The 24,285-nt window shown below is 43.7% G+C and overlaps 3 protein-coding genes across 6 annotated transcripts in view; all 3 read left to right on the top strand.

The window, feature by feature from the left end:
• The window catches only part of LOC138405623 (NACHT, LRR and PYD domains-containing protein 5-like), a 224,199-nt gene that overhangs the window by 39,157 nt on the left and 160,757 nt on the right, over positions 1-24,285 (top strand). Inside the window, exons 11-12 of the mRNA XM_069515397.1 lie at positions 19,778-19,951; positions 22,816-22,989. Of these exons, the coding sequence (XP_069371498.1) occupies positions 19,778-19,951; positions 22,816-22,989 (348 nt within the window). The remainder of the gene's footprint in view (positions 1-19,777; positions 19,952-22,815; positions 22,990-24,285) is intronic.
• LOC138405821 (semaphorin-3D-like) lies at positions 405-6,724 on the top strand. Of its 4 annotated transcripts, none has more exons than XM_069515738.1 (6): positions 405-1,401; positions 2,984-3,025; positions 3,323-3,480; positions 3,569-3,633; positions 4,684-4,826; positions 4,954-6,724. In XM_069515738.1, exons 1-6 carry the CDS (start codon positions 1,264-1,266, stop codon positions 5,446-5,448), a joined length of 1,041 nt encoding a protein of 346 aa, XP_069371839.1. In that variant the 5' UTR covers positions 405-1,263; the 3' UTR covers positions 5,449-6,724. The 4 variants fall into 4 exon arrangements, with proteins under 4 accessions (XP_069371839.1, XP_069371834.1, XP_069371841.1 ...); XM_069515733.1 differs by having other exon boundaries at positions 1,114-1,401; positions 3,569-3,894; XM_069515740.1 differs by having other exon boundaries at positions 1,313-2,558.
• Positions 8,369-16,692, top strand: LOC138405664 (NLR family CARD domain-containing protein 3-like). Its single transcript, XM_069515587.1, has 7 exons — positions 8,369-8,856; positions 11,560-11,709; positions 11,810-11,929; positions 12,323-12,594; positions 12,753-14,604; positions 15,616-15,789; positions 16,491-16,692. Exons 2-7 carry the CDS (start codon positions 11,582-11,584, stop codon positions 16,675-16,677), a joined length of 2,733 nt encoding a protein of 910 aa, XP_069371688.1. The 5' UTR covers positions 8,369-8,856; positions 11,560-11,581; the 3' UTR covers positions 16,678-16,692.

Here is a 24,285-nt window from a genome sequence, read left to right on the forward strand (position 1 = left end):
TCTAGTTTCAGGTCTTCTTCAAAACAGCTGATGATCATTTGGTCAATTAGGATCATGAGGCGACAGGTGGGCGTGTCCTCGAGTTCTCAGTCAGGCTCCACCCCCTGCTCAAATATGGTTACTCCTGTTTTCAAAAAATCAAGATGGCGCTGAACGAGATGTTTGACGTGAGGCTTCAGAGCTGCAGCTCACAAACCGAAGGTGACGTCACGGTGGTTTGATTCTTGGCTGCGTCTGATATTTGATATTTTAGAGCTTGGAGCAAATGTTCCCAGGTTTTTACCAGCTGATTTCAAATCACACTGAACAACTTCAACGGAGAGAGTTCATCTTTAGTCCATGGACAGGGGTCGCCAGCCTTTTTGAGACGGAGCTACTTCATGGGAACTGAGTCATACGAAGGGCTGCCAGTTTGATAGTTATATATTATTATTAATGATAAATGATTCTCATCTGTGTGAAGACGCTGATCACGTTCATGATTTCTCACAGTAATTATCAACATTGACTTAACAAGGTGGGAAACAGATGATATCAGGTTTCAACACTTTATTTCTATGAATCTCAGCAAGTGTTTACATTTTCAGACGATCACTTCTTCAACATTTCATCAGACAAATGTTCCATTTTCACGAGCCACCGACCGACCGCTAACAAATCATAGTCAGGAGTCAACTTCAGAATGAGAATAAACATTTGACAGAATCAAAAATAAATCATTCAATGAATTAGAAACGCATATCAAATCTAAGACGCAGCTCACTGGTGAGTTGTGTTATTTTCAGAACAGGCCTGCGGGCGACTCATGTGGTCCTTGGGGGCGACCTGGTGCCCACGGGCACCGTGTTGGTGACCCCTGGTGTAGGGTATAGGTTCGTTTGACACACACACTCACTGTAAACATACATGTGCAAAGGAGATTTCCCACAGCACGACCTCTGAGGTTTACGAGGCTCCCTGGGATCATTGTAACGTGTGTGTGTGTGTGTGTGTGTGTGTGTGTGTGTGTGTGTGCAGTATGTTTACATGCAAATGTCTACATACAATCATCCCATGATATTTTCCTCCATGAGCAGATTCATGTGATTTCCTCATGTTCTCAGTGAACATGTGTAAACACATTGGCTGCTTTGACTGTAGCAGCTGGTTTGTGTAGCAGTTGTGTGTTGTTGGTTACTACGGTTACCACTGTAGGATGTGTGATGTGTGCACCATGAGTTTTCTCTCTTTATTGTATATTTAGTTATTTTGGATTTATTGTGAATGTGGATGAAATGTGCGTTGACTCGAACGCTCTCCTGTTGCCGTGCAGATGATGGGAAGGTGGTGAAGGCGGTGTCGGTCATCAAACACAACTGGGACACAGAGGAGCTCATTCTGGAGGAGCTGACCGTCTTCCAGGTGACGTAGAGTTTCAATACTGCTTCTGATCCAGGAACCAAAAGAACTCGAGCTTCCACAGGAAGCTTCGTGTTTTTTTACCCACTATGTGAAGTTTCTCACAGTCTCTCCAGCCCCCGACCCAAGAAATACTGGAGCAAGAGGTTGGAAGCATATAAAGTACGGTGATTTGAGCTGGTTCCATTACGCTGCTGCCACTAAACTGTGAGAAAGAAAATCAGAAGGCTGACGACGTTCTCATGGTTTTATCTTTTAACAGAACTACTTCTTAGGATGAAACATGTTCGTCCGTATCATTTTTCACTTTGATTTGATTTGTGGAAATCATTTCACTGCTCTTCTTCGTTCTCTGTGAATCCTGACACACACACACACACACACACACACACACACACACACACACGCAGGACTTGAATGCCTAAAACCCAAGTTTGTTGTAATGTCTCTCACTGCTCATCTTCCAGCTCTGCACCCTGTGATGTTCTGTGTGTGCGTGTAGTTTTTCAGTGGAACGTGTTCATCTGGACAAACTCCCCAAAAGAGAAACAAGCAGATATCAGGACGCATATTTCCCAAGATCCTCTGTGTTTACAAACGGACCAGGAAGACGAGCAGAGAGATGACAAAAATAGGAAAAGCACATTTTTGTGTGTTTCTGTTTTTAAACAGATGAAGAAGATGAGGAGGAAGAACAAGGAGAGGATGAAAGAAAAGGGAAAGAGAATCAAAACACTGTGCAGGTGAAGGGAAGGAAGGACGAGAACAAACAAACAGGAAACCAGGCGTTCGTTGTTTACCAACAACTGAGACAGGAACTGAGTCATTTCTGGGTGTAAAGAGCCGGAAGTGACCGTACAGCTGCAGGAGCAACTGACAGGTTGTTTGGATCCTGACTGGGTTTCAGGTCGGAGGCTGTAGTCGGTCGGTCTGTGGGCTTTGAGTTTCCTTCATCCACCCCTCGGCTCATTCAGAGCGGTCGAGGGTCACTGACTCTCCTCTGTGAGGCCATGAAATGAGTCAGTGGTCCAGAAAAATGGAGCTCGGGGGTAATTTATCCACCTGATGGAGAGAGAGACTCATTAGATTTCTGACCTCAGAGCGAGGCCGCAGCATTTAACGTTCACCTCAACCTCTGCACGGCTGAAATATCAGTTCAGGTAAAGATCAGTCACCGTTTCTGTGTCGGTCACATGAGCCTCCACTCCTCCTTTTATTTTCCAGCTTTGTCTTCAGACTGTGTGGTTTGTTGCGACTGAATGAACGAAGCTCAGTGAAGAACTATTTCAAACGGCATCTTTAAGGCTCCTGAGGTCGTTAGAAAACTGAGACACACAAACATTGAACACCAGGCTGTGAAGAAGACGAGGGAGAAGAGGAGTTTTCATGTTCAGTGTGATCAACTTGAATTTCTAAAATGAAATGTGACACAATCTGGTATCAAATGCATAGAAATGTGTCTGTTAATAAATCTACGTGGATTCGTTCGGCTCATCGTAAACAGCTGTAGATGCACGTTGGTATAAACGTGTGTTTTTGTGTGAAGCAACAGAAACATTCATCCATTTTTCTTTTTATTCCACAGAGTCCGACTCCCATCCTGAGCATGAAGCTGTCGACCAAGAGGGTGCGTCCTCTGACTTTTGTTTACATGCACGGAAACCATCTGATGCGAACATTTCTCGTACAAGTTTCAGCAAAAGTCGCGCGTGCTTAGGACGACACCAATCTGACATTGGGGGATGGGGAAAGAATAAGAAACCCAATAGGATCCTTGCAGCGGTCACTGCTCAGGCTCTAATTAGTCCAGTAAATGTTGTGTTCAAAGTTGTGTTGTTTAGTTGAGACTTGTGTTGTTGTTACAACAGTATAATGAACTCTCAATAAAATCAATCTCTCTCTGTGTCGTCCGTCTCGACCACAGCAACAGCTGTACGTGTCCGGCGAGCTCAGCGTGGCCCAGCTGGGGCTCCAGAGGTGCGAGCTGTATGGGACGGACTGTGCTAAGTGTTGTCTGGCCAGAGACCCCTACTGCTCCTGGGATGGACAGACCTGCTCCAGGTTCTTCCCCACCAGCAAGAGGTAGAGAGGGACAGAGGGGTAATGAGGACACCACACATTCATAACAGTTACCACATGTACATCACACTTTCCCCTGGTTTGGTGTTAGGCGGGCACGGAGACAGGATGTGAAGTATGGAGACCCCTGGAGTCAGTGCCCAGTCACAGAGGACGGTGAGTTTGATATGAAGTCTCTTTATATCAGAGGATCTGAGAGGAGGATTTCCTCCATCGATCATGTGTTTAAAGTGACGCAGCGATGGAACGCAGAACCACGGTGGTCTTCGCTGTTCGTCCACATAAGAGATCGGCATAAATCCACAGCTGTGTTTGATTCTCACGTCTGGATCCATCCAGAAGCTCCAGCTCCTCCTGTGTTCAGTCTGAGCAGGGTCTTCAGTTTGTCCTGTGTTTATACTGGAAATGTACTTGAAGGTAAATTACAATGTCTCTCATTAGAGCTCGCACCTTCGCCAAAGCCTCATGGTCCCTTCAAATATATAAATGTGTTAGTGCTGATTTATTGCATCAAGATCCAAACTGATCTCCTACAATACGATGCACAGAGGGAAAGAAGGACCTGCTAAAATATTGACGTTTTATCATTTCAGCCTTGATGCTTTTTCATGTCTGATTTTGAAGTTTAATGATCAGCTTTGTTCTAAAGTCACAGTTTGATCAACATAATTACTGTACTAAATATATAGTATATAGAAAGTATAAAATATGTATATAAATATACAAATATTTGACCTTTTTTAACTACCTTCAAAAATAGTATCACAGATAGTAAATTCTATTTACTACTGAATGCAACAGGAACACACTGAATATTTAAACAGTTCATTTTGTACAATAATTAATTCAGCAAGAACATTTTCCTAATGTTTGATTATTTCTCCAAAACTAAAGTTTCAACTGTTGCACGATAACAAACCAATAAAGTTTCTACAGATTTAAAATACCTTCTTGAATATTCTCTGCTGCAGGTAGACATGGGGCGCACTCTAGGGGCCGTTCTGTGTAACTGCAGTTTTCTCCGCTTCAACACAGTGGCAGTAAAGATTATTGAAGTTAAAGAAATGATGAAGTGGTTGACATCTCAGAAATGTTTCTTTAGTTTCTCTTCCTGTTTAGAATGTGTGTTCCTCCTTTTTTCGATTCACACAAATCACCTGGTGAATATTTCCCCTGATCTGTGTTTCTCTTCTTTCTCCTCGTCAGACTCTGACGCTGTGGAAGAGAAGTCGGTGTACGGCGTGGAGGGAAACTCCACCTTCCTGGAGTGTGTTCCTTGGTCACCTCCGGCCGAGCTCAGGTGGACGGTGCAGCGGCACACGGGCAGCTCGCAGCAAACTGAGGACAGAGTGAGTCTGAATCAGTCAACATCTGCTGGAGACGTATCAGAGGAGAAGACATGATGAGATTCAGTTTATACACACAAACACATTTTGTCACCATGAAACCTACTGCTTCTCTCTCTCTCTCTCTCAGCTTCCTCACAGCGATGACGACCACTCTCTCCACATGAAGCGTGGTTTGCTGGTTCAACGCCTGGAGCTGGCTGACGCAGGCGTCTACACCTGCAGCAGCCATGAGCACTCCTACAGCCAGGTCCTGGCCCGATACCGCGTTCACATCATCCCCAACCACAGCCTCCACCCAGCTGCCCGACACCAGCAGAGCCACGGCCCCAACCACGGGAAGACTGGCCCGGTGGGGGGAGCCCTACCTGTGTTCCTGGGCCAGTCCGGGGCCTCTCACCCGCCCTCGTCTCTGCCGGGACTTGGGAACTCGTGGCCGCCGCAGCACCGGAGCTACAAGGACCTGCACATGGTGGGGACCAAGAGTCTGAGCGTGGACGAGTACTGTGAGCAGCTGTGGTACCGAGAGAAGCGCCGGCAGCAGAAGCTCCGCACTCTGAAGCTGAAACAGGAGAGCAGGAAAGCTCGGGTGAGGAGGAACAACCCTCCTGAGGTTCCTCTCTAGTCGGCTGCAGGACAAAGACTCAACAGCTCCTGTGAACTCAGAGGACAAGAACACTTTGTTTTTGAGCAAATCATTCCAATGGGTAAAAAATCATTAAAGACCGAGTGTCATGAAAACAAGAGAGTAGTATTTACCTCACCTGAATATCCGACACCACAGAAAACATGGAAAGAGCAGTGTAGAAAGGTTCTTTGTCTCTGAACTCATGTCGTCATTATGGTTTGGAACACAGAGCAGCTGAAACCTGACGTCATCAGGCGTCTGATTCATAGACTGTAAATAAAGTTTGGTGAAGCGTCTCCACTTTCTCCCTCCATCCAGAAATAAAGCTGAAACATCTCACGTAGGAACACTACCACCTCACGATGCTGACGTCATGAAGAGTCTGAGTCTGATTAGGGGATGGAGCCGTGGTATCCAGGTCTAACCCGTACACCTATCAGTCAGTCTCAGCTGTCAATCATGACGTCTCCGCCTCTTTTTATATCATCAAATAAACGGATTCAAACCAAACGGATCAGAAACACTTCAGTGAGACAAGAACGACCTGAAATCACAGAAACATCTTTGACAAACATTTATCTAACGTCTATTCTAACTTTTTTAGTTTGGTCCATGTCCCGTCTGCTAATGTGGAGGAGGACCTATACCGCAGCCAGCCACCAGGGGGCAATTGAGAGGATTTGGCTTCACGTTAGGGAGCTGCCATGTCGTCCATCTTTATCTACAGCCTCTGCTCTGAATCATGAATCAGCTCCAAGGTTCCAAGACTGTTCGGTGTGAGACTTGTTTCCTCGTGGATCCTTGTTGACGGTTTAAAAGACAGATTCTGTGTTAAATGTTTTATTATTAGTTCAAAGAAAAGATTTGACAAAGAGACGAGCGGCCTCAATTATTTACTAACAACGCTTTGATGCTTTTAATGCAAAGTTTAATTAGAAGACTCAAGTTTACCAGAATCTCTCTCTCTCTCTCTCTCTCACACACACACACAGATATGTAGAATGACAGAAGACTTCATAGTAAAAGTATTTGCCCAGTTTACTGCCACATGTAAACTTGTATTTTTCTACATGTATTTATGTATTGCTGATCTACACTGATGGGATCTAGACCTCATACTTATGACAGTGGGTGGATTAAAGGCCTGAGTGGAAACGCACACGTGAAATGGACCTCGCTTGAAAATACCTTGTATGTACATCTTATCAGTTCTGCCCTGTAGCTAATAATTATTACTCACGACGATGAATATTAAAGAACTCTATTTTTGGTAGTTTTCTTCCTTCATGTGTCAGAGTTTAGTTTTTAGTGTTTAGACTTAAACGAACGTGTGTTTTTCTCTTTCCATCAAATCAAAGCTGTTTTTTTAACGTCACAATTCTCCAATGAGCTTCGAGATCAACTTGTTTTATATTGTATGTGAATAAAACACAGGATGACAACTTACATGTCAAATCAATCCAATTAAAACACGATCAAGGCTTTGGTTGGAAGTTTTTTTGTGGAATAGAATTTACACTTACACATAAGTTTTATCTGTAGTACATATGGAGCAAAGAGGTAATAAGTACTTTCTATGGTGTCATTTCAATTTCATCACGAGAGATAAACATGTATACATGTTATTATTATCTGTAGACTGAGGAAGTCTTTCTGACAAGTGTAAGAAGCAGACATTGTCATTTAATTGACACTGTATAGATCTTTTATATTTGTATACTGTACGTTTAACAGGAACAAGGTTTAGTGTTAGTGTTCAAGGTTCAACAACTTTATTGGCAGAAACAAAGAGAAGTGACAGACAAGGCAGGAAGCTGTGTTCATGTCAAAGTGACTGCTGCTCTCAGAGATTCTCTGTCAAGAGTTTTCACTGCTGACGACTTTATAATGAACTGATTCATTAAAGAGAGAAGAGACGAGACACACACACACACACACACACACACACACACACACACACTCACACACACACACACATACACTCACACACACACACACACACTCACACACACACACACACACACACACACAGAGACACACACACTCACACACACAGACACACACTCAAAGACACACACACACACTCACACACACACATACACTCACACACACACACTCACACACACACAGAGACACACACACTCACACACACAGACACACACTCAAAGACACACACACACACACTCACACACACATACAGAGACACACACACACACACACACACAGACACACACTCACAGACACACACACACACTCACACACACATACAGAGACACACACACACACACTCACACACACAGACACACACACACACACACACACACACACACACACACACACACACACACACACACTCACACACACTCACACACACACTCACACACACATACAGAGACACACACACACACACATGTGATTTCCAGTAAATGCAGAGAGGGGGAGGAGTCAGTGAGGAATAAAAAGTTTATGATTCTGCGTCACGTTGACAGTTTGAACTGTGAGGAGCAGAAGGAGCAGAAGGAGCAGAAGGAGGAGAAGGAGCAGAAGGAGGAGAAGTGAAGACTGAGGAGCAGAAGGAGGAGAAGTGAAGGTTTCACTGCTGACGACTTTATAATGAACTGATTCATTAAAGAGAAGAAGAGACAAGACTCACACACACTCACACACACACTCACAGACACACACACACACACACACACACTCACATACACACTCACAGACACACACACACACACTCACACACACACTCACAGACACACACACACACACTCACACACACACACACACACACACACACACACACACACACACACACTCACACACACACTCACAGACACACACACACACTCACACACACACTCACAGACACACACACACACTCACACACACACTCACAGACACACACACACTCACACACACACACACACTCACAGACACACTCACACACACACACACACACACTCACACACACCTACACACCTACACACACACACACACACTCACACACACACACACACACTCACACACTCACACACACACACACAGACACACACACACTCACACACACACTCACAGACACACACACACACACACACACACACACACAGTCATGTGATTTCTAGTAAATGCAGAGAGGGGGAGGAGTCAGTGAAAGTGAAAGTGTTTTCAGAATAAAAAGTTTATGATTCTACACGTCGACAGTTGAACTGTGAGGAGCAGAAGGAGGAGAAGGAAGAGAAGTGAAGACCGAGGAGCAGAAGGAGGAGAAGTGAAGACCGAGGAGCAGAAGGAGGAGAAGTGAAGACCGAGGAGCAGAAGGAGGAGAAGGAGGAGAAGTGAAGACCGAGGAGCAGAAGGAGGAGAAGGAGGAGAAGTGAAGACTGAGGAGCAGAAGGAGGAGAAGGAGTGAGTGTTTACAAACATTTATATTATTCTTCCTCCAAACTTTCTTGTAAATGTTCGCTGCTCCTCCCACAAAGTTTGACGCACATTCACACTAAAGACATGAGATCGTGCGCATTTGTCTCGATCTCTGTGCTGTGACTTTTCTACAACGTTCGTCCAGCGGTTCGTTCGCAAATCGCTAAAATACCGAAAACCAAATGCATGGGAGTCAAGGTCTCTCGCCCATTTAGAGCGAGTGGGGACAAAATGGCTGAACCCGTCCGTCCATCAGTTTGTGTGTTTAAACCATAGACTGTATATAAAGATGGACGTAGTGTCCGTGACGTCACCCGTTGGTTTCTGAAGAGTGAAAATGAGGCTCGTAGTGGGCGTTTCACCCGGCGCCATCTTGCCGGGGCCTGACTCCTCCTAGTTCCGGGCTAACCCATATATGGGCAAAAAGGCGGCGCGCGAGTGGACGCTAGGCGGGCCGAGTGAAGACTGACAACCGAGCCACGCCCACAGAGCTTATCGTTTCCTGGTTAGCTCAGGCTAAGGAGCTAGGCTAAATGCTACCCGCGACTGCTAACCGGCTAGCGCTGCGGTGTTGTTGCTCCGGGATGGTCGCGGTCGTAACATCGAACCGAACAGAGGTAAGTTACCCTGAAACTTACAACAACAAAACCTATTGATTTATTTATTATCATAATCATACTACATATACTTACATTCCTCAAGTGGTTTTTGATGTTATTGTGGTAATTCACCGTTTATTTAACACGTCTGATGAAGTTTGAAGCAAGTTAACTAGCTTTAGTAAAGAGTTGTGTTTTGTCATTTGATTGTAATTTTAATAAGTTAATATTAATAAGCTGCATGTGATACAGACTTGTATAACCGCCATTACTATTACAACCTTTTTTTTAGCCTGTTATGGATTCACAGTGAATTAGACTCAGTGCAGATGTGTAATTATATGACAGTTTAGATGTGATTATAATCTCCACACACCACTGTTGTAAACAGTGCTCATATTTATTATATATGTATATATATTATATATCTGTTTTAACACTGTGAGAAGTTGAGGGACTTGAAGTGAACTGTTATCAACAGCACTGTGAGAGATTATCACCCTTGAATATTACAGATGTGGTAGAAAGACATTTTATATATTTATACAATGTTTATTTCTTTTAGTACATCAGTTTGGCTGAAATCTGTGGTGCTTCCACCTGCTGAACACAGAATAAACTGTAGGTACCCGTCTTGGCTGCTTAACACAGCTGATATTACATGTGTCAAAATTATTGTAATTATTGTATTGTACAGTATCTGTAAATTATCATGTTTCTCCTCTGTTCCTTAATATCTACAGATGTGACAATGATTTTAAGCATAAAACATCCTTTAACATGACTTTTTTCATTTCATGAAGCAAAGCAACACCTGATGTCCTCAGAATCCACTGTGGCAGCAGCAACATGGTGCAGCGCTAGCCGGTTAGCAGTCGCGGGTAGCATTTAGCCTAGCTCCTTAGCCTGAGCTAACCAGGTAACGATGAGCTCTGTGGGCGTGGCTCAGTTGTCAGTCTTCACTCGGCCCGCCTAGCGTCCACACGCGCGCCTCCTTTTTGCCCATATATGGGTTAGCCCGGAACTAGGAGGAGTCAGGCCCCGGCAAGATGGCGCCGGGTGAAACGCCCACTACGAGCCTCATTTTCACTCTTCAGAAACCAACGGGTGACGTCACGGACACTACGTCCATCTTTATATACAGTCTATGGTTTAAACATTTCTCAAAGACACAAACAGACACACATGATTCTTACGGGTCAGCCCCACCATAGTTGAACCAGGAGAATTAGAGCATTAGTTTGAAGACTCTGACTGTGTGTGTGTGTGGAAATCTCCAGCACCATTACAGCTGAGTCATGCTAACCTCAACAAGCAGCTTTCACACGACCACAGACTGACAGAGAATATTACACGTGCACGTTTTGTGGTGAGTGAATTAATAACCACGAAGCTGAAGCCTCGTGTGGAAGGAGAGTTTGTGAAGGAGTCCCTCGTAGCATCAGAGGCCTCACCAGAGAAACAGCTCCAGCCTCACCTCCCCTCAGGTGAGGCTGACATGTGAGGACATGCAGCTCATGAGTGACACAGAGCTTACAGACTTTTGTCCCGTCTCTTTTTGCGTCCCTAGGTATGTGTTCATAATAGTGTGGCCCTCGGAGGACTTTATACAAATTGAAATGGCCCTTGATGTGAAAAAGGTTCCTCACCCCTGGTCTATACGATGATGAGGAAACCAAGAGCAAGAGTGAACGCTGCTCACGTCTGTTCAGTTCAGCGTTGAGAACAAATATGAAGGAGCACAACACTGCAGGGATCAATATATTTAACAATGAACTTCAACAGTCTTCTTATGTTCCCGACCACATGATCTCGGTTGTTTAGACATGCTGCAGTATCCTGTCAATGGATTTGAGGACAATCTCTGATCGAGTTAAATAAAGTTAAATTGAATGGACCACTGGCTCTTGAGAGCTGGGGGCGGGAGGCAGTGAAGGAGGCGGCTGCTGCTTGATTGACACGTTCCTCAGCTCTTCACATTTGGCCGCCCTGCCAAAGTGCCGCTCTAGACAATCGTCTAGTTCATTTGTTATATTTGAAGAAACACTGAATCTATGCACCTGGCTTCATTGTGTGTTTGACATCACAGGGTTTTTCCTCTCAGACTGAAGATGAGTGGTGATGTGGAGGAAGAGGACAGAGCCGAGTCTCCAGAGTTCAGCTGTGTGTCTCTGAAGAGTGACCGGTCCAGAGAACATCCTCCATTGTTCAGTAATGAACCTGGACCCTCACACACAAAGTAAGAGACCTGCTACAAACATGTGAACCTCCAAACTGAATCCTCAGAGAATGAATCAGTGAATGATGAGTTCTGAATGAAAACATGTTTGTGTTTGCAGAGGTGAGGACCACAGACTGAGAGCAGAGTCTCCAGAGTTCAGCTGTGTGTCTCTGAAGAGTGACCGGTCCAGAGATGAGCCTCCATTCTTCAGTAATGAACCTGGACCCTCACCCACAAAGTAAGAGACTGTTTCTACTGTGAACTGATCTGAAGAGGATGTAGTTTCCTCTAGTGTGGCCCCTGCATTAGGACACAGCTTCATTGAAATTGGTGACTAATCTCTCAGAATCCCTCAAAGAGCTCAGACCTCCACCAAGGCCCAACACGCTCCTGATGAAACCACTTTGAAATTCACTAGATCCATTTCACTCATAAACATCAGTCCTCTGAACATCTGGTTCACAGAACACATCCTTCACCAAGTTTACTGGTGATCTGTTCAGTGGTTTTTATAATCCCACTAACGAACCAACCAACCAACACACAAACATACAGGGTGGAAACAAAACCTCCTTGAAGTGATGACGACCTGTGACTGTGACATTTGACTTATCAGGACATGTCTTCACAGAGAGAGGAGGAGGAGTCATGTTTCTGAGGAGGAGCAGTCGTCCCGCTGTGCTTCGTGTCAGGACGTCCTGAAGGATCCAGTCTCCACCAGCTGTGGACACTGGTTCTGCAGACAGTGCATCACCTCATACTGGGACCAGTCTGGTTCTTCAGGAGACTCCTCCTGTCCCCAGTGTGGACAAAGATCCAGAAGAGGAGCTGGAGCTCAGACAGCCGGTCAGAGCAGCACTGTACATGTGTCTGCTGATGTCTTCACTTCTGACAACAGCACATGTTTGATTTTGTTCCTTCATACAGCATCAACATTTCACTTGGTTATAAAAGCACAAAGTTCAAAAGCTTTGATTTCTCTAGTTTTTCTGTATCTGATGAAAACAATCAGCAGATTCTCAGATTCTCTGTCTCTGACATTGTTTCTTGTCTTTCAGCAGATCGGGGTCTGCAGGAGGTTTTAGACCAACATAAGATCAGTCTGAGGAGGAGATGTGAACATGTGACTGAAGGAACTGAGGAAACAGGAAGTAGAACCCTCCTCAACAGGATCTACACTGAGCTCTACATCACAGAGGGACAGAGTGAAGAGGTTAATACTGAACATGAGGTGATGCAGCTTGAGACGGCTTCCAAGAGGAAGAGCCTCCACGACGCTCCCATCAAGTGCCACGACATCTTTAAAGCCTTCACTGACCAGCAGAGCAGCATCAGAGTCGTCCTGACCTGCGGCGTCGCTGGCGTTGGAAAAACCTTCTCGGTGCAGAAGTTCACTCTGGACTGGGCAGAGGGTTTAGAAAACCAAGATGTGGGTCTGCTGGTTGTGCTTTCGTTCAGGGAGCTGAACCTGGTGAGAGACGAGCAGCACAGTCTTCTCACGCTGCTCCGTGTTTTCCATCCAACATTACAGAAGCTCACGGCAGAGACGCTCGCTGTCTGTGAACCTGTGATCGTCTTTGACGGCCTGGATGAAAGCAGACTTTCTCTGGACTTCAACCACAGGGAGGTCGTGTCTGAGGTCACACAGAGGTCATCAGTCAACGTGCTGCTGACAAACCTCATCCAGGGGAATCTGCTTCCCTCGGCTCTCGTCTGGATAACCTCCCGACCTGCGGCGGCCAATCAGATCCCTCCTACATGTGTTGACAGGGTGACAGAAGTACGAGGCTTCACTGACGCCCAGAAGGAGGAGTACTTCAGGAGGAGATTCAGTGATGAGGAGCTGAGCAGCAGAATCATCTCACACATCAAGACGTCCAGGAGCCTCCACATCATGTGTCAAATCCCAGTCTTCTGCTGGATCAGTGCTACAGTTCTGGAGCACATGTTGACCACAGACCAGAGAGGAGAGCTGCCCAAGACCCTGACGGACCTGTACTCACACTTCCTGCTGGTTCAGACAAAGAGGAAGAACAACAAGTACCATGGAGGACATGAGACGAGTCCACAGCAGCTGACGGAGGCTGACAGGGACGTTCTTCTGAAGCTGGGGAGGCTGGCACTTAAACATCTGGAGGAAGGAAACATCATGTTCTACCAAGAAGACCTGGAGCAGTGTGGTCTTAATGTCACAGAGGCCTCGGTGTACTCAGGAGTTTGTACTGAGATCTTCAGAAGAGAGTGTGTGATCTTCCAGAAATCAGTCTACTGCTTTGTTCATCTGAGCGTTCAGGAGTTTCTGGCTGCAGTCTACATGTTCCACTGTTACACCGAGAGGAACTCAGAAGAACTCAAAAACTTCTTGGGAACATATGGGAACACAAGGGGAACCTTCTCCCTGGATGACCTCCTGAAGAGAACCATGGAGAAATCCCTCACCAGTAAAAATGGTCATCTGGATCTGTTTGTTCGCTTCCTTCACGGCCTCAGTCTGGAGTCCAACCAGAGAGTCTTAGGAGGCCTGCTGGGTCGGACAGAGAACAATCCAAATATAATCCAGAGAGTCTTAGGAGGCCTGCTGGGTCGGACAGAGAACAATCCAGAGATCATCCAGAGAATCATCAACAACCTGAAGGAGATGCAGAGTGATAACATTTCTCCTGACAGAAGCATCAACATCTTCCACTGTCTGACTGAGATGAACGACCACTCAGTACATCAGCAGATGCAACAGTTCCTGACGTCAGAGAACAAATCGAAAGAGAAACTCTCTGGGATCCACTGCTCAGCTCTGGCCTACATGCTGCAGATGTCAGAGGAGGTTCTGGACGAGTTGGACCTGGAGAAGTTCAACACATCAGACCAGGGTCGACGGAGACTGATCCCAGCTGTGAGGAACTGCAGGAAGGCTCTGTGAGTCCAGACATGATCAATACCATGTTGAATCAGTGTAGATGAGTCAAACACACACAGTGTTCAATGATTCTCCTTCTTGTGGGCAGCATGGTGTTGTAGTGGTCAACACTGTTAGTGCAGCCTCTCTGTGAGGAGGATGTTCTCCTCCTGTCTGCAGGGTTTTCTCTGGGTTCTCCAGCTTCATCCACAAACCAAAGACATGTAGTGTGTGTGTGTGTATAATATATGTATACAATAGTACATGTGTACATATGGTATATACACATTCTCATCTCATTGTTGTATATCCAGTATGTTCTAGAAGTTTTCTTGAAGCTGGTGAAAGATGAACTCAGTCTGTTTGATTCACTCCAGAGTTTCTGAGGCTACATTTAAACATGAAACATGACTCGTCAACATTTTGTGCTCAGAGACCGTGAACTGCAGGACTCCGTGTTAAAGTGAAGATCTGGATTCATGATCCGACACCATCGATTAAAAACTGTCGTCTAACTCATCCCAATAAAAAACAGAACAAATGAACGTGAACTTAGTTGAAAAGTTTTAAACATGAACAGTTTATTCTTTCTTCAAACTAGAATTCTCATCCTGTGTCTGTGCACCACCACCAACCAGTGCAGAGTCAGTCCCTGCAGGTCACTGACATGTTGCATTCACAATAATATGAGGTCACTGTAACCTTTGACCTTCGACCACTGAAATCTAATCAGTTGATCTTTGAGTCCAACTGGTCAAAATGTGAAGAAGTTCTCTAAAGACAGACTTGAGACGTCATGTTCAAGTCCTTGACCTCTGACCTTTGACCACCTGAATCTAATGAGGTCATCTGTTAGTCTGAATGAACGCTTGTACCAAATCTGAAAGGATTCTCTTGAGGTGTTTTTAAGATCAAATGTTCAAGAGGCAGAAAGTGGATTAACCAGGGTGAGGGTCACATGATCATGTTTTGTATGAATGTTGTGTTTTCTGATTTTATTCTCACAGATTTGATATTTTCTTTAATTACAGACTCGTTGGTTGTGGACTCTCAGAGATTCACTATGAAGTCGTGGCCTCAGCTCTGAAGTCAGACCCCTCACATCTGAGAGAACTGGATCTGAGCTACAACAAGCTGCAGGACTCAGGAGTGAAGCTGCTGTGTGCTGGACTGGAGAGTCCAACCTGTCGACTGGAGACTCTGAGGTCAGGTCCTTAAATCCTTGAAGGTTCACTTTTCTAAAGTTCTTTCTTATTTGGTCATTTATTTAAATTGAACTGTCTCAGTTCTGCTCTGCTCACTGTCCCTCAGTCATCTGTCCCTCACCCAGCCTGTCAGTCACGTCCACCTCATCAGTCCAACTCCATTCATAAAGTGTCAGTGAGTAACATGTGGACAGAGACCGAGCACTCGTCCTCCTCAGGCTCTCAACAATAAGACACGTTCTTATTGAAGCACGTTGGACAGTTGATGAGTATAGAACCAAACAGGAAGTGACTGTCAGGAGCCATCTCTACTTTAAACAGTGTTTAATGACACAAACCTACTCAGTGACCAAACACACAGAGAAGAAGGTGATGAATGAAACAATGGTCCAACATGTCTGATGTGATATTTATCTTCAGGTCACAGACTGGACTGAGGTCAGCAGCATGTTGAGAGTCTGTGTTGACATGATGACGATCCACAATAACAGGAGGACACATTCAAATATTCACATTTCTTTATCCAGGTTGAGTCTCCGTGTCCAAATAATCTATTGTTACTGAATCAGGACTCGTCTTTAGTCCAACATGTCTGATTTCATATTTATCTTCCATGTTATGAGTCTGTGCTGACATGAATATCTGTTATTTTCACACATGAACTCAGATTCATTTACAGTTAAGTTTTATTCTTTCTTCAGGTTGAGGAGCTGCAGACTGTCAGAGATCAGCTGTTCTTCTCTGGCTTCAGCTCTGAGGTCAAACCCCTCTCATCTGAGAGAACTGGATCTGAGATACAACAAGCTGCAGGACTCAGGAGTGAAGGAGCTGTGTGGTCTTCTACAGAGTCCAACCTGTCCACTGGAGACTCTGAGGTCAGTTCACTGACTGACTTTTGTAGATCTCATATCTATAACACAGCATTTATACACAGTTCATCTCATTTAATACTCATTTTATTATTTTTTAAATAATCTTATTTTCCTTTTTTATCAACAACATACAGCAGCTTTGTAATCCAGTAAGTGCTAAATGCTAATACAGAGGTGTGTCTGTTGCATTTTCGTCCCCTCCCCTCTACATGTCCCTCCCCCCGAAAACAAAAATCTTATCATACACAACAACTCAATTCAATTTAGTTCAATTTTATTTGTATAGCGCCAAATCATAATATACATATCTCAAGGCTCTGTACATAGAAGGTAAAGACCTTAACATCATATTAAATCCAGAGAAACACAACAGTTCCCACAATGAGCAGCACTTTGAGACTGTGGAGGAAAAACTCCCTCATTAACAGAGAGAAGCCTCTAGAACCAGACTCAATGTGGAGACATCTGCCTCCACCGGTTGGGGTGAGCAAAGAAAATGGGGGGAGGAGAGGAGAGAGAGGGATAGTGGGGAGGGGGAAGTAGGGGAGAGGGGGGGCGAGAAAGACCGGGGACACTTGAGCACCATCAGGCATCAGATCTGACTTGTTAAAATGTGAACAACAGTGTAAAGACTATTAATTATTATTGATGACAGACACATTTGATATCATAATGAATTACTGAGATATTGTAATTAGTAATAGTAAAAGTTGTTGTCCTGAGGTTCAGGGGTCAGAGATATCTGAGATGAGAGAGAAAAAGAGAGAGAGAGACTATGGGAGGACAAAGTGAAACAGTCATTGACATGTATTAAAATAAATGAATGAATGAATGTGGGGGGGCAGAGAGACAGAGAGAAGTGGAGAGGTGCTCAGTGCATGATGGGAGTTCCCCCAGCAGTCTAGACCTATAGCAGCTTAACTAAGTGATGGGTCAGGACCTGATCCAGAACTATAGACTTTATCAAAGAGGAACGTTTTCACTTTAACTTTAATGCTGAGATGGTGTCTGCCTCCTGAACCCAGAGTGGGAGCTGGTTCCACAGGAGAGGAGCCTGGTAGCTGAAGGTTCCACCTCCTGTTCTACTCTTACTGACTCTAGAACCACAAGAGAGCCTGTGTTTTGTGACTGAAGTGATCTCTTTGGATAATATGGTGTTATCAGCTCTTTGAGATATGAAGAGCTTGATTGTTAAGAGCTTTAAATGTGAGGAGCAGGATTTTGAAATCTATTCTGAATCTTACAGGGAGTCAGTGTAGAGAAGCCAAGACAGGAGTAATATGATCTCTCCTTCTAGTTCCTGTCAGCACTCGTGCTGCAGCATTTTGGACCAACTGGAGACCCTTTACCGATTTCCTGGGGCATCCTGATATGGAAAATAAAAGCTCCCGCCTGCTTCCTCAACAGGCCCCGCTGAGCGGCTAATGCTAACAGCGGTGTCCCGTCCAGGTCACAGGGGCTCCTGCTGGAGGCTGGAGGCTTCGGGCAGGTTACCAGAACCAAAAAATTAACAATTAAAAAAGTAATGAAGCCTAGAACCAGGTATGGACAGGCCTCTGACACAGGAGTCTGTGGCCATGGTAGAATAGCAGTAGATATATTTTTTAGTACCAACGTGAACACATTTAGATTCATTCCATTTGAATTAGTCTTGTCTTGCTTTTCGGCAGGATGTAGTTTGTATTCAAGAGTAATTAATGATGAATGTGAGATGAGTCCAGGCTGTGCTTGTGTGTTCGTTTAGGCATCGTCATGTAGTTCATTCATAGTTGTACATAGTCAGAGCATCCTGAGGTCCAGGGAACGACTCCTGTGTCAGAGGCCTGTCCATACCTGGTTCTAGGCTTCATTATTTTTTTAATTTGGGTCAGCTACTACATGGGAGACAATCAATGGAGCTGATTTATGAATCAAAATAGCAGTACCCCTAGCTTTACTGTTGAATTTAGACTGGAACATTTGTCCAACACAATCTTTCTTCATTTTCGGGTGATCTCTATTTGTAGCTGAGTTTGTTGAAGAAATGCAATGTTGACTTTAAGGTGTAAGAGATGAGAGAATACTTGATGACGTTTGATTGGATGGTTAAGTCCCCGAACATTCCAGCTGATTAGATTCATGTGGCAGCCGTTTCTCCCTGAAGTTGAGGGAGCAGGTGTTGCCATCAGAGTTTATGGAAGAAGAAAATGTGAAGGATCATTTTATACCTTTTGTGATGTATCTGAGTTAGCTGTGTAACTCTAGTCGAGCTTAGTACGTTCAAACATGACCAAGTGAATACAGATAAAACCTTCAACACAAACAATGAACACATCAACCCCAACCTCCCCATTATCCTCAGTGTCATTCTCTAAAGAAAAACACAAGACTCCCAAAGCTTCCAAGCTTTTTCTGAGATCTCACTCTTGGTCTCAGCCACTGTCTCTTTGATAGAAAAGTATTTGAGCTATAATCAGTCTATTAAACTAGTGATTCAATTATCTGATAGAGAATCAACATAAGGTAGAACCCCCCCCCCCCTTTGTTTTTAATAAACAATCCAATAAAATAAAATATATTAGATAAAGAAAATACCTGCAAATGTACTTAATGGGCCGTCACAACATAAAGAGAGAGAGAGAGAGAGTCACAGGTTTGGATCATGGCCATAGCCGGAGATCATTGACATATTATGCATAGACTATATAGTGGTAACGTAAACCCCCGGACCGCCCGGGGAATGTAAACGAGCGTACCCTAGCGGAGTTTGCCCTTTGACCTCATGACCTCATTTGTTGTCAAGTGAAGCTATGCCCGAACGCTTCATTTAATACTCATTGAACATAATTCCTCTTCAGACATAACTTGGATCCATTCATTCATTAATCTGGGACATTTTAAATATTCAGCTACTTGTTAAAACTCATCTGTGTTTAGTTCTGGATTTCATAAACTGATCTGCAGGACAGAGACCAGGTCCAAATAATCTGTTGTTACTGAATCAGGACTCGTCTTTAGTCCAACATGTCTGATTTCATATTTCTCTTCCATGTTATGAGTCTGTGCTGACATGAATATCTGTTATTTTCACACATGAACTCAGATTCATTTACAGTTAAGTTTTATTCTTTCTTCAGGTTGAAGGGCTGCAGTCTGTCAGAGATCAGCTGTTCTTCTCTGGCTTCAGCTCTGAGGTCAAACCCCTCTCATCTGAGAGAACTGGATCTGAGTGACAACGAGCTGCAGGACTCAGGAGTGAAGGAGCTGTGTGGTCTTCTACAGAGTCCAACCTGTCCACTGGAGACTCTGAGGTCAGTTCACTGACTGATTTTGTAGATCTCATATCTATAACACAGCATTTATACACAGTTCATCTCATTTAATACTCATTGTATTATTTTATTTATAATCTTATTTTCTTTTTTATCATCAACATACAGCAGCTTTGTAATCCAGTAAGTGCTAAATGCTAATACAGAGGTGTGTCTGTTGCATCTTCGTCCCCTCCCCTCTACATGTCCCTCCCCCCGAAAACAAAAAACATCTCATACACAACAAATAGAAACAAACAAACAAAACAATAGTAATAGTGACAATAATATCTCTAAATAAAAAGATGAACAAACAAAACAAAAGGATAAACAATAACATGAAATGAAGTCAAATGTCAACTTTCACAAGAAAAACTTCAGGCAAAACAACAACAAATGATAATGAGCAAATGTCCATACAATCCAGTAAAGAGGAAGACATATATGTCAATCACAGCTGCCTCCATGTCAAATGTTTTACACCTTGGTTCAAACACAAATCAGTCACAGAAGGGTACACAGCTTTAGCGTCTTCATGTGTGCTAGAAATGGTTGCCACGTCTTATCCAATGTACCTGTTGAACCACCTAACGTCCACCTTATTTTCTCCAGATGTAAAAACTTCAGAAGTTCTGGAGTCCATAGCACATGAGTGGGAGAGGCCTCCTGCTTCCATTTCACAAGGAGAAGTCTCCGAGCAATTAGGGAGGCGAAAGCAATAGCATTGGAGTAATGTTTGGGAAGGAGAGCGTCTTCAGAAACTCCTCCAGAATTACAATCAAAGGGGGAGGGGCTTAAATTGAGTCCAAACACCTCAGAGAATGTCTCAAATATAGACGTCCAATAATTGTGAAGATTTGGACAAGTCCAAAAAGTATGAATGAGGGAACCTGTGTCTGCCTTACATCTGTTGCATAAGGGCTCTAACCCTGGATCAATCTTTGCTCATGTTTCCTTTGACAAATGAAGCCATGTAGAACCTTCAATTGTAGGAGTCCATGTCTGGCACAGATGGAGGAAGAACGTACTCTATGGAGGACAGACTGCCACATGTCCTCTGTTATTGTTTTTAGAACAAGGTCCATCTGTTTGGAGATGTACTGGAGAAACCCTTCATCAGATAGCAGGAGAGGGTTAAGCCTCCATGAGTAAATAGAATTTTGATGAGGAAAGCTGAGCTCTAACACCAGAGGGCTATGATCAGATATTACAATACTATTATACGTGCATGCTTTTACCTGAGATAATCACTTTTTATCAACCAAAAAGTCATGGATGCACGAGTATGTTTGATGTACAGGAGAGAAGAACCAGTGTTGTCTGATGGATAAAGAAGTGGCCATGCGTCAACGACCCCATCGGTCTCCAGATACGACTGCAGAACCAGAGCAGACTTTGAGAGTGGTGACGGTCTTGTGGAAGAGCGGTCAAGTGTAGGGTCCATGATAGTATTCATGTCTCCCCAAGTAATAATGAGTGAGTGTTAATACCAGGTGATGAGTGAAGAACGTTTCTGAAAGAATCACTATCGTCCCAGTTGGGGGCGTATACATTAGCTAAGAGTAAAGGGCGTTAAATAAAGAGCCAGTTACAATTACATAACGGCCATTTGGGTCAGCTACTACATGGGAGACAATCAATGGAGCTGATTTATGAATCAAAATAGCAGTACCCCTAGCTTTACTGTTGAATTTAGACTGGAGCATTTGTCCAACACAATCTTTCTTCATTTTCGGGTGATCTCTATTTTTAGCTGAGTTTGTTGAAGAAATGCAATGTTGACTTTAAGGTGTAAGAGATGAGAGAATACTTGATGACGTTTGATTGGATGGTTAAGTCCCCGAACATTCCAGCTGATTAGATTCATGTGGCAGCCGTTTCTCCCTGAAGTTGAGGGAGCAGGTGTTGCCATCAGAGTTTATGGAAGAAGAAAATGTGAAGGATCATTTTATACCTTTTGTGATGTCTCTGAGTTAGCTGTGTAACTCTAGTCGACCTTAGTACGTTCAAACATGACCAAGTAAATACAGATAAAACCTTCAACACAAACAATGAACACATCAACCCCAACCTCCCCATTATCCTCAGTGTCATTCTCTAAAGAAAAACACAAGACTCCCAAAGCTTCCAAGCTTTTTCTGAGATCACACTCTTGGTCTCAGCCACTGTCTCTTTGATAGAAAAGTATTTGAGCTATAATCAGTCTATTAAACTAGTGATTCAATTATCTGATAGAGAATCAACATAAGGTAGAACCCCCCCCCCCTTTGTTTTTAATAAACAATCCAATAAAATAAAATATATTAGATAAAGAAAATACCTGCAAATGTACTTAATGGGCCGTCACAACATAAAGAGAGAGAGAGAGAGAGAGTCACAGGTTTGGATCATGGCCATAGCCGGAGATCATTGACATATTATGCATAGACTATATAGTGGTAACGTAAACCCCCGGACCGCCCGGGGAATGTAAACGAGCGTACCCTAGCGGAGTTTGCCCTTTGACCTCATGACGTCATTTGTTGTCAAGTGAAGCTATGCCCGAACGCTTCATTTAATACTCATTGAACATAATTCATCTTCAGACATAACTTGAATCCATTCATTCATTCATCTGTGACATTTTAAATATTCAGCTACTTGTTAAAACTCATCTGTGTTTAGTTCTGGATTTCATAAACTGATCTGCAGGACAGAGACCAGGTCCAAATAATCTGTTGTTACTGAATCAGGACTCGTCTTTAGTCCAACTTGTCTGATTTCATATTTATCTTCCATGTTATGAGTCTGTGCTGACATGAATATCTGTTATTTTCACACATGAACTCAGATTCATTTACAGTTAAGTTTTATTCTTTCTTCAGGTTGGAGGGCTGCACTCTGTCAGAGATCAGCTGTTCTTCTCTGGCTTCAGCTCTGAGGTCAAACCCCTCTCATCTGAGAGAACTGGATCTGAGCTTCAACGAGCTGCAGGACTCAGGAGTGAAGGAGCTGTGTGGTCTTCTACAGAGTCCAACCTGTCCACTGGAGACTCTGAGGTCAGTTCACTGACTTTTGTAGATCTCATATCTATAACACAGCATTTATACACAGTTCATCTCATTTAATACTCATTGTATTATTTATTTAATTATTATATTTTCTTTTTTATCAACAACATACAGCAGCTTTGTAATCCAGTAAGTGCTAAATGCTAATACAGAGGTGTACCTGTTGCATCTTCGGCCCCTCCCCTCTACATGTCCCTCCCCCCGAAAACAAAAAACATCTCATACACAACAAATAGAAACAAACAAACAAAACAATAGTAATAGTGACAATAATATCTGTAAATAAAAAGATGAACAAACAAAACAAAAGGATAAACAATAACATGAAATGAAGTCAAATGTCAACTTTCACAAGAAAAACTTCAGGCAAAACAACAACAAATAATAATGAGCAAATGTCCATACAATCCAGTAAAGAGGAAGACATGTATGTCAATCACAGCTGTCTCCATGTCAAATGTTTTACACCTTGGTTCAAACACAAATCAGTCACAGAAGGGTACACAGCTTTAGCGTCTTCATGTGTGCTAGAAATGGTTGCCACGTCTTATCCAATGTACCTGTTGAACCACCTAACGTCCACCTTATTTTCTCCAGATGTAAAAACTTCAGAAGTTCTGGAGTCCATAGCACATGAGTGGGAGAGGCCTCCTGCTTCCATTTCACAAGGAGAAGTCTCCGAGCAATTAGGGAGGCGAAAGCAATAGCATTGGAGTAATGTTTGGGAAGGAGAGCGTCTTCAGAAACTCCTCCAGAAATTGCAATCAAAGGGGGAGGGGTTAAATTGAGTCCAAACACCTCAGAGAATGTCTCAAATATAGACGTCCAATAATTGTGAAGATTTGGACAAGTCCAAAAAGTATGAATGAGGGAACCTGTGTCTGCCTTACATCTGTTGCATAAGGGCTCTAACCCTGGATCAATCTTTGCTCATGTTTCCTTTGACAAATGAAGCCATGTAGAACCTTCAATTGTAGGAGTCCATGTCTGGCACAGATGGAGGAAGAACGTACTCTATGGAGGACAGACTGCCACATGTCCTCTGTTATTGTTTTTAGAACAAGGTCCATCTGTTTGGAGATGTACTGGAGAAACCCTTCATCAGATAGCAGGAGAGGGTTAAGCCTCCATGAGTAAATAGAATTTTGATGAGGAAAGCTGAGCTCTAACACCAGAGGGCTATGATCAGATATTACAATACTATTATACGTGCATGCTTTTACCTGAGATAATCACTTTTTATCAACCAAAAAGTCATGGATGCACGAGTATGTTTGATGTACA

This window comes from Paralichthys olivaceus, chromosome 2 (assembly GCF_024713975.1).
Source record: "Paralichthys olivaceus isolate ysfri-2021 chromosome 2, ASM2471397v2, whole genome shotgun sequence".
Taxonomy (NCBI): Eukaryota; Metazoa; Chordata; class Actinopteri; order Pleuronectiformes; family Paralichthyidae; genus Paralichthys; species Paralichthys olivaceus.

Coding starts and splice junctions, on each gene's coding strand:
- LOC138405821 (XM_069515733.1), top strand. CDS start 1,264: ATGTGGATGAAATGTGCGTTGACTCGAACGCTCTCCTGTTGCCGTGCA. Junction 3,026..3,322: donor TGAAGCTGTCGACCAAGAGG/GTGCGTCCTCTG, acceptor TCTCGACCACAG/CAACAGCTGTACGTGTCCGG. Junction 4,827..4,953: donor CGCAGCAAACTGAGGACAGA/GTGAGTCTGAAT, acceptor TCTCTCTCTCAG/CTTCCTCACAGCGATGACGA.
- LOC138405664 (XM_069515587.1), top strand. CDS start 11,582: ATGAGTGGTGATGTGGAGGAAGAGGACAGAGCCGAGTCTCCAGAGTTC. Junction 11,930..12,322: donor CCTGGACCCTCACCCACAAA/GTAAGAGACTGT, acceptor ATGTCTTCACAG/AGAGAGGAGGAGGAGTCATG. Junction 12,595..12,752: donor CACTTCTGACAACAGCACAT/GTTTGATTTTGT, acceptor GTCTTTCAGCAG/ATCGGGGTCTGCAGGAGGTT.